Source organism: Carcharodon carcharias, chromosome 10 (assembly GCF_017639515.1).
Source record: "Carcharodon carcharias isolate sCarCar2 chromosome 10, sCarCar2.pri, whole genome shotgun sequence".
Lineage (NCBI taxonomy): Eukaryota > Metazoa > Chordata > Chondrichthyes > Lamniformes > Lamnidae > Carcharodon > Carcharodon carcharias.
Genome location: NC_054476.1, coordinates 52,057,062 through 52,071,524, shown reverse-complemented (window position 1 = coordinate 52,071,524; position 14,463 = coordinate 52,057,062). Strand labels below are relative to the sequence as shown.

At 41.3% G+C, this 14,463-nt stretch overlaps 1 protein-coding gene across 4 annotated transcripts in view; it reads right to left on the bottom strand.

Annotated features, from left to right (window-relative positions):
• Positions 1-14,463, bottom strand: part of ppp6r3 (protein phosphatase 6, regulatory subunit 3) — a 115,964-nt gene that overhangs the window by 69,425 nt on the left and 32,076 nt on the right. For all 4 annotated transcript variants that reach the window (XM_041196850.1, XM_041196852.1, XM_041196854.1 and 1 more), the window contains 3 exons: positions 8,929-9,115; positions 2,332-2,469; positions 1,734-1,799 (listed from right to left, as the gene is read on the bottom strand). In XM_041196850.1, the coding sequence (XP_041052784.1) occupies positions 1,734-1,799; positions 2,332-2,469; positions 8,929-9,115 (391 nt within the window). The remainder of the gene's footprint in view (positions 1-1,733; positions 1,800-2,331; positions 2,470-8,928; positions 9,116-14,463) is intronic.

Below are 14,463 nucleotides of genomic sequence, written 5' to 3'. Positions count from 1 at the left end.
GTTTGTATTAATATTTGTTTTTGTCTCTATTTTCCCAGAATAGAGAGATAACATTCTGCATCCAAAATCTCTTACTGAATTGGAGCATTAATCATGTGCAATAATGAGAAATCCTGACTGCAAGAGAAGATATCCTTCATCATCTGCAAATAACCTTCTTTGATTGATAGATCTCCAATTGGCCGCAGTTGGGATTTGTCTCATTGGTCAACAATCCCAAACATGGTAGAACTTGAGCCTGCTGAATTACCATCAGTATCTCTCTGGAGCGCAGCTTACCAAATCAGTATTCAAATACCATGGATTATGGAAAACAGCAATGAGAGGTATTGTTTAAGTGCATCATTTGACAGGGTCCATGGCACTCCACACATATTTTAGAACAAAAAATGGAAGATACATGGTCGGTCACTCCAACCAGACTAACCACAGCTCAAGATGCCATCAGTAAGAAATGGTATATGAACTTTGCAAGCAGACTTTAAATAAAAAAAACTTTCCATAAAGTGCAAAACAATTTTTAAACTAAGAATGGACTCTGGGTTCCAAAGATTTTTCTTGTACGTAAGACAGAAATCTTCTGTCAGGGTGAGAAAAGGCCTTATTCATAAGGGAAGAGACGATCACCTGACCACTCGGAACATGAGTCCAGCCATCCCATCCCCATTGCAAGGGGAGCAATATCCTATTTATATATGGAGGGTGAACCAATAAAGTAGTATAATAGCAAAAGGCAATCTGACATTTAATCCATCCACCATGCTTCCAATCACTATTTTGCTGTATAGCTCACAAAGTGCATAATTATTCTACTAATTTCCTTAAAGTTATTTTAGCAGTCCATCAGTTTGGTAATTTATTATCTCTACTATGCCATATGTCTTAAATGCATACATCTTGTAGGATGAAAATACTCACTCCCATCACCCATGTAGTGGGAGACAACTGTAATCTACAGCAAAAAAAAAAAGACTGTATAAACTTCTCATGCCACACAGATTTGCTAATTATGCAATTCAATTCAGGAGATCCTGCAACATGCTGCTCACCCTCCAATTGTTACTATCAGGTGTGCCATCAGGGTTAACAGAGTATCACCAGTGGAGAAAAACAGTTGCAATGCTAATCCAGGGCATTAGTGGGAACCTCCAAGCAGGCAGAGCAAACACCATTTGGGCAAAAACTCGGAATTAGGTTGCCATCTTCACTTCTGACCATTTTACCATCCTTCAGTTTTAAACAAAATAACCCCTTGGAGAGGAGTAAGGGAAGAGGAGGAAATCAACATAAATTTAAACAGATGTCTTTTATGATATTTAATCATTGATCCAAAAGAGATTAAGCGCAGTACTAATTCCAAGTCCTGGTAGAAAGCAAGCTAGCTAGAGGGCTTTTGTACTGAACAAGCTATCAGCTGAAAAGTCCAATTGATACATCATGTTCTTAGTGGATGATGACAAATAGCTTCCATCAAGAGTGATTTGGTGGGGGGCGGGGTAGCAGCAGGGAGGGTTGATGGGTAAGGTGCAGCTTCAGTTGAACTTTAGTTTCATCTGAAAGATGGAACTCTCCTCAATCTGAAGTATTACACTCACCAGATACAGTCAAGTCCTACATTATCCACTTATCTAGTATGATCGAACAACTGTGGAGCACAGGCATAATGTGGGACCTGCATGAACGGCTGTGTACTGAAACAGTTGATTTGTTGAACTTTAAGCACATCTACTTACATCTTCATCCTGGGATGGATGTACCATTTCCATTAGTTGCTGAATAATCTTTTCCTCATTCAACCACTGCGAAAATAAAACAGTAAAGACGCAAAATAATTGAAAAATAGAGCTGAAGTTAATACTGAATTAGAATGTCTTTACCATTGCCTGTAACTTAACCTCATTACCACATGAGCCATAAACAATATTCCAGTATAAAAATACACTCAAATTAATTGCATTGTAAATTACATCTGTAATCTCTTTCCATAATTCACTGTGCACTATTGAATGATTGTTCAAACTTTTATTCCTGTATGCAACCTGCTTTTCTCCAACACTTAATTATTCCCATCCCCATCACTATACCGCAATGGAAATCACTGTCAAGTACCTCTGCTTTGAAAAGCCTCCTTGGAGCCCTTCTTTGACCATGGTTTTACACCTTCTCCAACCTCTTTTCCATCCTTCTCCAGTTCTTTCTTTCTGTCAAGTGCTCCAAGATTGGCCACCATGTAAGTACTTTAGAAGTGCCAATTACTTAAATCAAAAGAACCAATTCACATGACTCTGTTCTATCTGCTTTATGCTTCATATAGCAAAAATTTCAACTTACATTTAAAACATCCTGCCTCAGCTGTGGTGGTTCAATGCATGTCAATAGCCTTAGCAGCAAATCCATGAGAGCTGAGGTCCCTATGTGTTTCAGCATTAAGCTTACAAATGCATCCCTCTTTCGTAAAAATGTAATAATCTGCAGGAGAAAGAGAAAATATTGAAACAATCAGCTGTAATACCTACAGGCAGAAATTATATAACCCTCTCCTTCCCTTACCCACGCATTACCAAACCAAGCATCTATTCTGGAGATGATCAGTAAAAACTCTATCAGCTTCACAAGTGTTCAAAAACATTTTCATTTATAAACATTTTAAGTATAGTTTCCTCTTCCAGTACTGCAGTTAAAGAAACCTCCAGAAGAAGAGTTCAGATCAATCTTACAAGATAGTCTTTGTTTTACCCAATTAAATGTACTATAAAAGTGCAAGCTATGTGGAAAATCGTCCAACAGGCCGTCATGAAGTGGTAATCAAAGAAATGAGCATCAATCCAAAGGAACAGATATTAGGAGGGATGACCAAAATCTTGGCCAAAGTGTTGGGGCTTTATGCGGTTGGTGGGGAAATGGTAAGTGAGTGCACGGTCTGAAAGGGTGTGCGTGCGTGTGTGTGTGTGTGTGTGTGTGCCGGTTCCAAGGAGCCTAAGGATGACAAAGGGCAGCACATGGATGAGGAAGGGTGCCAAAAAAAAAAATTCATGACATATGAGAGGCAACTGAGGTGGCAGGAAGAAAACCATTGTTGAAGATCAAAAGCTTTGGAAATAGAGGGAGGACATTGAAGGAAGATGGTGTGGTTGCAGGTTTGAGAGTGACCAAAGACAGAAGTCAAAATTAATGGCTGAAAAAAAAAGGTCTGAATTTTTTTTGTGACAAGGAATCACGAGTAATTATAGCACTTATGACCTGCAGTGAAATGCAAATGCTCCCAGGCCTTCAAATGGGTGGTATATTTAGGACTTCAAATGGGTAAAAACATTAGTTTTTCCTTCTATTACTGTCAAAACTATGGACCAATGCACTTATATATAAAATCACTAAATTGACCTCAACATTACAGCATTCAATGCAGTTAGAGCATGTAATACAGGATAAAATCCATACTAGAAAAGAGTATAACCTTGCTGGATTACATGCGAAGTGAAGCAGAGGACTACAACAGTGCTTTGCAAACCATTTTCCAATGTGACCACATTTAAACTCACCACTGTTAAGGGTTAACGCTAATGAAATCTCCTTCCGCACATGCTCAGTAGCTGTGTCATAGTGGTGTTACTGACGGAGAGTGAGCGTGAAGCATCACAGAAGTTCCAACTAGGATTTGGTCTCATTTAAATAATTAGCGAGAAAAAAAAATAAGAGGACAGCTCAGTGACTGGCAAGACAAGCAGCGCAGGAAAAGAGAACTTCAACCTAGGGTGAGAAACGGCTACTACTTTGCCCCTTCTAGGATCCTTTCAAAATATAGAGGGCCCCAGACAGGCTGAGCAGTAGCAAAATTGGCAAAGACGTTTTACCCATTACCGGATCACCTCAGGTCTTGCAAGTAACGAGAACAAAGATCAAGTTAGCACTTTGTTATAAGCTGTTGGGAGCATAGCAGACGATGTGCTGCCCAGACAGGGGGTGAATGAAGAGGCAGCCTCCTGCGAGGATGTCATCGGAGCCTTTGACTCATACTTCAAACTTTAGAAAAATATTGTCATAGAGGGGGCGAAATTTAATCAGCGCAGTCAAGAACAAGGTGAAGGGATTGACTCATTCATCAATGAATTATACCACCTAGCCGAAAATTGACAACATGGAACACGAAAAGCCAACCTGATCAGAGATAGAATAGCCATTGGCATTTTAGATGAGAATCTCTCCGAATTGTTACAATCTCGGGAAGATTTAAATTTAAGTAAAGCTGTACAACTGGCCAGACCAGCCAAAGAGCCGAGGCAACTAAGCGTTTTGTCAGAGGCTGTGGGAAATTTCCCAAGAACAGCCCGATGAAGTTATTCAATTTGTGCATTGTAGAAACAAAATTATAGCAAGGCAGCAACCAGGGAATTGCCCAGAAAAGGCACCAACCACCATTTTCCAATGTCGCTGCTGCGGGAAGAAGGAAGAATGTCCTGCCTGAATTGCACAGTGACATGGGTATGGCTAAAGTGGTCTGCCATTTCAGGAAATCTGTATTTCCCAGACAGAGGGAGAAATCAGCTAAAAGAATCTCCATTCAAGAAATTCAAGATCTCAACCAGGAAAGCACCTTCCTAGAAGAAATAAAAGGGAAATAAAAATGTTGACTTTGATGTAAATGGACATCTGACCCAATTCAAGCTAGATACAGGAGCTGGTGTCTCAATACTATCTAACAAAATTTCATGGATGCATAACGTGACACTATAACTGTCCTCTATTCAACTCTTAAGGTCCAGAAGGAGTCAAATTAAATGCTCAAGGCCTGATAGATACAGTAAAATATAAAGATAGAGAAATTTCTGAAACATTGTATGTTATCAAGAATGCTGTTTGTGGAGCAGAAACGCCTGCATAGCTCTGAACCTGCTTATAAAAGTTGGAAAAGCCAACAGGCAGGAAGAGAAAATATTCATTGAGGAAGTTTAAGCCATTCACAGACAGGAGCAGAAAGAATCACTGCTTCCCATCAAGGCCTCCGGAATGCCTTGGCATGGATTTGTTCGACTATACAGGGAAAATATTTCTTTTAGTAGTAGGCTATTATTCCTACTTAAGGAGGTGCAAAAGCTACATGGCCTCACTTCTGAAGCCGTATTACCTCCATGAAGAAAATGTTCTCTGCACATGGCATTCCAGACATTATCATCTCTGATAATGGACTACAATTTTCTAACAAGTGCTTCCAATCCTTCGCAGTGTCATATAGATTTGTGTATGCTACAATCTCCTCAAAATGCTTCAGTCTAACGGAGCAGCTGAGGGAGGAGTACGCACTATAAAAGCCCTACTGAAGAAGAATGATGACTTTGAGTACATACTACTTGGTTATCACTCCACATTATTACATAATGGGTTTACCCCATGTGAGCTTCTGACAGGCTACAGGCTAAAGACCCAACTTCCTTTCCTGCCCCACACCTTGATACCAAATGTCATGGCGGAAGACCATGGTCAAGCTAGGAAGGAGGAAGAAGCCCAAGCAAATCAAGCCTGGATAAGTGCAGCTCCAACAACACTCAAGAAGCTTGACAAAGCAGCCCGCTTGATTGGCACCCCATCCACAAACATTCACTCCCTCCACCACCGACACACAGTGGCAACAGTGGGTACCCTCTACAAGATGCACTGCAGGAACTCACCAAGGCTCTTTAGACAGCACCTTCCAAACCCATAACCACTACCATCTAGAAGGACAATGACAGCAGACACGTGGGAACACCACCACCTGCAAGCTCCTCTACAAGTCACTCACCAGCCCGGCTTGAAAATACATCACCGTTCCTTCACTGTCACTCCCTCTCCAACAGCACTGTGGGTGTACCTACACCACATTGGCTGCAGCAGTTCAAGAGGGCAGCTCACCTCCACCTTCTCAAGGGCGATAAATGCTGCTCTAGCCAGCAACATCCGCATCCCATGAATGAATAAAAAGAACTCTCAGTTTTAAACAGAGGCATAGAGCTCAAGACTTTCCAATTCTTGGAAGGGGAGAGCGGGTATGGATTCAAGACCAGAACCGTGCTGGTACGATAATTGAGAAGCAAAAGCAACCGAGATTGTACCTGGTCAAGACACAGTCAAACATCATTCAAGAATATATCTGTCCTAATTTCAATAGGCAAAAAACCATTAATAGCATGAGCAGAGTATCCTGAACCTCCAGGGAATGTCACATCTATAGAACCACAAATGAGGGAAACCAGAACCCCCACAAGCTGACCTCAGAGCAACAGGATTCCAATGTACCTCAGAAGGAGCTCTGCAGTTGTTCAGGGAGACTGGTGAAACCAAAGAGACTTTCCCTTTATAGTAGGTAGTTATAAGAGAATGTGTAGAGTAGTGTGGAGATAAAGACTCGAGGTTGTGGTGGGGGGGGGCGGGGAAGAGAGTTGTAGTGTAAAGGGTTAACTCTAATGATAGCTACCTAGCATGTGCATGTTAATTTTACTTAGGAACAGAAGATATGTGAAGCACCTTAGAGAGTAGCTCCAGCTATGTCTTGGTCTTATTTACTCTTTGTAAGTAGTTAACATGTAAATAAATGGTTTTGAACAAAAGGCCATTGCTTCCAGCAAGATTTCTTCTAGAGCAAGTAGCCAACCAATTCTGAGATAACCCCACAGTAACAGAACCAGCAGCTGCTCAAGGGCAGTTAGGAACAGGCAACAAGACCTGGCCTTGCTAGGAATGCCCACATCCTATATATCGAGAACAAAAATGATTCTTGAAAATTAATGTGACCCCAGACGCCAGCAAAAACAAAACAGTAATAAAGCAGTGCACTAACAGTTTGTATTATTAAAGCTCATGTATTAGAGATCAAATAATAGTACATGAGAAATATAAAGATCTGTCATTACTCAGTAAAAATGTTATCATTTTATGCAATAATTTAGGCTTCAACCAAACTCTCCAGATTACATGGTGGCAGAAGAGAGGGTGAAACCTCAGGCACACTTGCACCCCTCTTCCTAATCCACTTCCCTAATGCACTATGTAGCCCATGTTCCTATCCCCTCCTCCACCCAGTCACTCAGCAGCTCCTCTTCCCAAACCCCTTACCCCTCACTCATGCCCTCCCTCCCCGCCACTCTCCCTCCCCATCCAGACCCACTCAGCCCCTCCTCCTTCTCTGCCCTGCCCAGACTTAGTTCATTGTTGCTGCCAATGCCCCGTCAGTGGATGGCTGCAGCTCCTCTGGGCCATTGCCACTACCGGGGATCTGCACTGCCAGGGAAGGATGAGCTACTTCTCTCAAGATAGCAGCTCAGGCCCCGGGGCTCAGGTCCAAGCAGGCCGGGGAGATCAGACTCTTTCATTGAGCCCGAAGATGACCAGATTTCCATTGTAAGGGTGTGAAAGGGTGGATTGCAGTTTTTGATAAGGGCCCAAGTTTGCATCAGAGACATGATCTGATAGTGGCAATTTGACTCCACTGCCACCTTTATACTAAAAGCTCAAACTGAAGTGAGCAGAGCCAATAATGGAAATCACCTGTATTGTAAGAACAGATATTGGAGAAAGACTGCAGTGTTGCCACCAGTGCAGTTCAGTAGAGAGTGGGCAAGAGAAGTCTACACATGTCCACTTAAAATTTGAAAACCTTCAAACAGTATTTGAGTTTGGAAGTGTGATTTGTGATCCTACAAGGAGGGAGAGAACCTATGATTGGAGGAATAGCAAATTTAGCAAGAGTAGGCCAAGCCAGGTCTGGCCTAATGCGAGGAAGAATGACAGAAGCCCTAAACAATTTTCTCACTGACTTTACCAGCACACCTTAGAGTTCCCCAAAAACCATAAATGAAACCAGAATGAAGACTTCCCAAGGCCTGCTCCAGCCTTGCCATTGGCAGAGGTATCCTTTCTGTCAGTGAAACTAACAGTTCTGATTTTTTTTTTTTTAAAGCCAGTCTTTCAGGTCTGAAGGTTGGAAAAGAAGCCAATGGTATATTTCCAAAACCCCAATGTCAGAAATCCACCATTTGGCAAAAATTTCTCATTCTTATGGTTGATTGTCAAAAGCTGCAAAATGGTCCAGGAGGAATAATGCACCACAATCAGAGGATTACATTTGTGTAAGGGCCAAGGAAGGAATAGACACCTAATTGGAGGTTGTCAAGCATGGAGTTAAGAGAAGGGTTTAGATTTAGGAGACGATAGGTTGACCACGGTTGGGAAATAAATATCTCAGGATACATCACATATTGAAAAGATATACAGAATGGAAAAAGAGTAGTAGTCCTGATAGTAAAGGACAATTTAAGGACTGTAGTGAGAAAGCCTGTTGGCTCTGAAGGATCAGGAAATAGAATCAATTGACGTGATGAGTACAACTTCTGTTCAACAATCGCGAAAGCACCTCAATCAGATAATGAGAAAGTCAAAACCAAAAGCTGTTAATCTTCCATCCATTCAGGTACGCTTAAAGTTATGACAGGATGGTCTAAAGGTAGAGATTAATCTAATTCCTTGCTTAAAGTAGAAATATATGGACTTTTAGCATCAAAGTTTTTCTTCCTATTCATCTTCATGCCAAAGTATTCATAAACAGCATGAACACTGAACCAAAGGAGCCTGTAATGTAAAATCTGCGCTGGTAAAGCATCCATGTATTCAATGCAACAACGATATCCTGAGAAAAATGTAACTGCCAATTTATGAGCATTTTTATTCCCAAGGTTCTGTATGTTCCTCATTCCTGCAATCATGTTTATTCCAGATGACAAATCTGAGACATGGGCTTTTTATGTTTGTTGACAAAATTTGGACAGTAGAGCTACTTCTGATGTTTCCCAGTAGCTTGGTGTACATTGGGGGGGGTGCCTATCAAGCAAAGCCAATTGAGTCTTTATTAAGCAGTTTTCTTAAGTACGTAAATCATACAATCAATACCCATGTCCCTACCTGCTCAGGTTTCCTGCTGATAAGAATGCTTAGCACCTTACTAAAGAAACTGGCAAGCAAAGGGTTAAGTGGTGGCTCATTCTGCAAAAAGCTGTAAAGTCGTGTCAACAAAGGTTCATCTTCTGCCAGTCGGTCATTCAGCTGTGCTACATCTGAAGTAAGTAGTTCACATGATATATTGGGATATCTAAAAGAAAAAGAATTTTAAAACAACATACATTTAAGTTTAATCAAATAATTCCCAGTTATTCTTTTGCAATAGCCTGCAATTATTTTCATAATAGTGCAATATCATTAGAACAGCCGACCCTACTTATACTTTAAAACATTAAGTTGCCTGCCAAGATACTTTCCATCACAACAAACATCTGCCATTTTTGATATCTCTCCACACACACACACACAAAAAGGCTCAGCCGCTGTTCACCACAGGGTTCTCAGCAAGTAATGTTTTTTATGAAGCTTTTAATCAGCAATCACTTCGCTACCAGCTTGGCTCAGCTGATATGGGTAGAATTTTTAAAAATAGAAAAAAGATTTAAGACCATAGTGGGAGTTCTGCATGCTAGGTCAATTATGATTCTTAAATTGGACACTGATAGATTTTTGTTCACCAAGGTATTACAGGTTATGGGGCTCACCTAAATGGTGGAACAGGCTCAAGCAGCTAAACGACTTACTCCAGGACAGCTACAATGCTGGCATCTTACCCAGCTATGTGAAAAATTGCCCAGGTATATCCTGTACACAAAAAGCAGGACAAATCCAACCTGGCCAATTACCGCTCCATCAGTCTACTCTCGATCATAAATAATGGAAGGGATCATCGACAGTGCTATTAAGTGGCACTTGCTTAGTAATAACCTGCCCTCTGACACCCAGTTTGGGATTGCCAGGGTAACTCAGCTCCTGACCCCATTACAGCCTTGGTTCAAACATGGACCAAAGAGCTGAACTTCTAAGGTGAGACGCGAGTGACTGCCCTTGACATTAAGGCCGCATTTAACAAAGTGTGGTATCAAGGAGGTCCAGCAAAACTGGAGTTATTGGGAATCAGGGGGAAAACTCTCCACTGGTTAGAGTCATACCTAGCACAAAGGAAGATGGCTGTGGTTGTTGAAGGTCAGTCATCTCAGCTCCAGGACATTACTGCAGGAATTCCTCAGGGTAGTGTCCTCAGCCCAACCATCTGCAGCTGTTTCAATGAACTTCCTCCCATCATAGGGTCAGAAGTGGAGGCGTTTGCTGATGATGGCACAATGTTCAGCACCATTTGTGGCTCCTCAGAAACTGAAGCAGTCCATATCCAAATGAAGTAAAACCTGGACACTATCCAGGCTTGGGCTGACAAGTAACATTCGCACCACACAAGTGCCAGGCAATGACCATCTTCAACAAGACAGAATCTAACCATTGCCCCCTGGCATTCAATGGCATTACCATCACTGAATCCCCCACTATCAACATCCTGGAAGTTATCATTGAACAGAAACTGAACTGGACTAGCCATATAAATACTGTGGTTACAAAAGCAGGTCAGAGGCTTGGAATTCTGCAACATGTAACTCACCTCCTGACTCCCCAAAGCCTGTCCACTATCTACAAGGCACAAGTTAGGTGTGTGATGGGATATTCCCCACTTGCCTGGATGAGTGCAGCTCCCATAACATTCAATCAGCTTCATCTTCAATGTCCAGAACAAAGCAGCCCACTTGATTGGCATCGCATCCACAAACATTCACTCTCTCCACCACCGACTCACGTTGGCAGCAGTGTGTCCCATATACAAGATGCACTGCAGGATTTCACCAAAGCTCCTTAGACAGCACATTCCATACCTACAGCCACTACCAATAGAAGGACAAGGGCAGCAGATAGATGGGAACACCACCACCTGGAAGTTCCCCTCCAAGTCACTCACCAACCTGATGGAGATATACTGCCGTTTCTTCACTGTCACTGGGTCAAAATCCTGGAACTCCCTTCTTAACTGCACTGTGGGTGTACCTACATCACATGGACTGCAGTGGTTCAAGAAGGCAACTCACCACCACCACCTCAAGGGCAACTAGGGATGGGCAATAAATGCTGGCCCAGCCAGCGAAGCCCACATCCCATGAATAAATGAAAAAATATACAAGTAACGATATTTCAAAAATCATTTTTATCTTTTAAGCATTTTGAGAAGCCCAGAGTACATGAAAGACATATCAATGGAAGTTCCCTTTTCCCTTAATTAATTCCATTCTAGATGAGAAAATTCCACGCAGTCAAGCAACTTTGTGAGCTACTTTAAAACTAGATATTGAAATGGGAGTGGGGAGAGGGTGGGGAAACGAAGAGAATCAGTAGGAATTTTAGGTTGAATTTTCTTTCTTCACTTCCCAGGAGTTTTATAACTAATATCTCTTGAAATTCCAAGCTGCTCACTGGGGCCTTGACAATCTCAAACAGTGAGAAGTTGTAGCATATAAAGCAGGAAGTTTCCAGATATGGCTCAGTCAAATTATGAGCGACTTCATCCAAAGTGGCATTTGGTGGGTGTTGAGGGGGAAGAAATACACAGCTTGGGTTCATGGTTCTAATTGCCAAACAACCCCTGTAGGAAATCCAAGTGGACATCAGGTGACAACAGGATCACACGTGGCTTTGATTTTCTTCCTCCTCCCCTGGCCTGGGTGAAATAGATGATAAATATTCAATCATTTGAGCAACGCAGTATCTGTAGAATTGTATCCCAGCATGTGGTCAGTGCCTTCAGAAGTGAATCCTTACCAGCCACCTGAACTCCTTCCTGCATCAATTTATTGAAAAGGTTCCCACCCACCTCTTGTCCCACACAAGATCTCACTTTAGACCCAGTGAAGTTTCAAAGCTTCAGGTCAGATGAGGCCAAGAAAACCTCTTCCTGATTATTTACTATCCTCCTTTCATCTGTCAAATAAGTACTCTTACATGTTGACCACCCACTTGGAGGAAGATCCATGGGAAACAATGGAAAAGAGTAAACTTTGGTTGGGAGAGTTTCAATATCTAAGAATGGCTCAGTTATACGAGAAGCACATATCGGCATTAGCTAATGAGGAGAACAACAGGAGGGAGTACCCTATCTTACTATGTCCTCAGCAACCTACAGGTCAAAGGATTGTCCGCCCTTCTTAACACTGGCATCAGTGAAAACTACACAATACACTTTAAATGTCCTCACAGCAGGATCACATTCCATTGCAGTCTAGTTGCTTAATTGGTAATGAGATACCAAGGATGAAACTAGCAACCCAAAAAACAGGCACCATCCAGCGTTTAGGCCATTAGCAGCAGCAAAATTGTACTTCACAGTCTGTAACCTCAGTCTGACACATCCCTTAAGTCCTCCATTACATCAAGCTAAGAACCTAACCATGATTCAACTGGAAGTATAGTAAGGCCTATCAGTAGCAGAACCAGAAATATTAAAGAATGAAGCTCCAGAATTCATCACAGCTTTGATCCAAATATTAAAGCAAGAACTGAAGGTCAGATGAGACACAAATGTAAGCTGTCCTCCACATCAAGGCAGCAACTGATGGAATACGGCACTAATGCAAAATTTTGCACCCGAGCAAAATTGAGGTGGTCAAGGGGAAAACATTCCACTGGCTGAAGTCATACATAACACAAAGGAAGATGGATATGTCCATTGCAGGCTAATCATTATGCCAAGAGGACATTGCTGAAGGCATATCCTCAGGGAAAGGTCCTCGAACCAACCATTTTCAGCTGCTTTGTCTATCTATCTTAAGGTCCAGAGAGCACTAATTTGCTGACAGTTCTAGTGTTCAGCTCCACTCAATTCCTGCAAAAATGAAGCAGCCCACACTTGCCTAACACACGAACAGGATAACATGTGAGTTGCAGATGACAAGTGAAAATATCTGTGCCTCTACACACAGGTGCCAGGTAACGGCAATGAAAGATCTTGGAGGAGGTGACCTCTGACCAAAGGTTAACTGGATAGTCATATCAAAAATGGGGTTATCAGAGCAAGGCAGAGGCTGGGTACTAGCACATGGCTTACACCTTTGGCCCCTTCAAAGACCCTCCACCTATAGGTTTAAGTCAGGAGTGTGATAATACTCACCATTCTACTGGATGGCCAACGCCAACACAAACACCAGCCAGGTCAAAGCAGTTCCAGCAACTCAGTATTCGCCCCTATCATTGTAGCTGTAGGATTCACTCAACAACTCACTAAGCTTAATCATTGAGGATAAAAGACTGCCAAGGTTTGACATTTATAACTTCAAGTTCTCAAATTTTCTCTTTTGGTTTATCCAAATCCCAAAATAATTTGAGTTGTTAAAAACTGTAATTTGTGTAATTAAAATGGAAATAACTGATTGTAAAGAAACAATTCTGGATCATAAATTGATCTTTTAAAATAAATTCCAAGAGTTCCAAAGGGCAGAAGCACTATACCACATGAAATATAATTTATTGTATTGTTGTGTAATGCTAAGTTGTAGCTTTGTGGATTTAAATAATACATTGTGACGCAAAGTCTAATAATTGTATCTTCCTGAAGTCAATCGTAGAATGTTAACATCACTCAGAGCTCAATGTCAGTTGCAAGAATGAAGAAACCAGCTAAAATATGACTGCACAACATGTTTCAAAACTTAAATTTACATACATGCTTAACATAGAAGACTGATCCCACCATTTATGTTGCTCATTTTATAGTCTGAGCTACAGATTTCAGATGGATATGTAGATTCAATTGTAGAAGGCTACCAAATGGAATAATGCAAACCTCAAAATTTAGACAAATGTAACATTGGATCCTGAACCTCTGGTTTTATATTAAAGAATATCAGTCTTTTTTTCCTCCCTTACTCATTAAAATCAAACTGCCGCAACCATTTTATCATATTTCTCATCAGCTACTTCAATGTACCATGGTTCTGCTATAACACTGTTTTAATATCCAACATTCAAAAATTTTGATGGCCCAATTATATGACCACTCGAGTTGAAGTGCTGTGATCTTCCCTGAAATACATTTCATCGGAACTGATATAGCATTCGTGTTTGGGACACTACGTCAGGGTAAAAAATAAATAAATCAGCTCAGCATTGCAATTACAGAACACAATGATCTCAAAAAGTTTAAAAATCTTATGAAGTCCACTGTGTTACCTTTCCATTTCTAATTATTGAAAAGAGCCACCTAATCTTACAAATCAGAGAAAACTTTAACAGTGGTAACAAGAGAGCAAGAGCTCCATGCATTTACCAAAATAAGCATGTGCGTAAGTCTAATGTCCCCCATTCAACAGCAATGCAAGCTAGTCTCCAAGTGATATTTCATCCAACCTGTTCTAGGGCAGTTAACTTCCTTTCTCCAGACATTTTTTGGGCTCAGAATTTGACTACTCCTGTAGTCAAATTACAGATTGAAGGCCATATGTTCTGGAGAATATGGTCACAGATATCCAGGATAAAAGTGCTGAGGGATAAAACCATTTTATTTCGGCATACTAGTTTAGGTAAGGA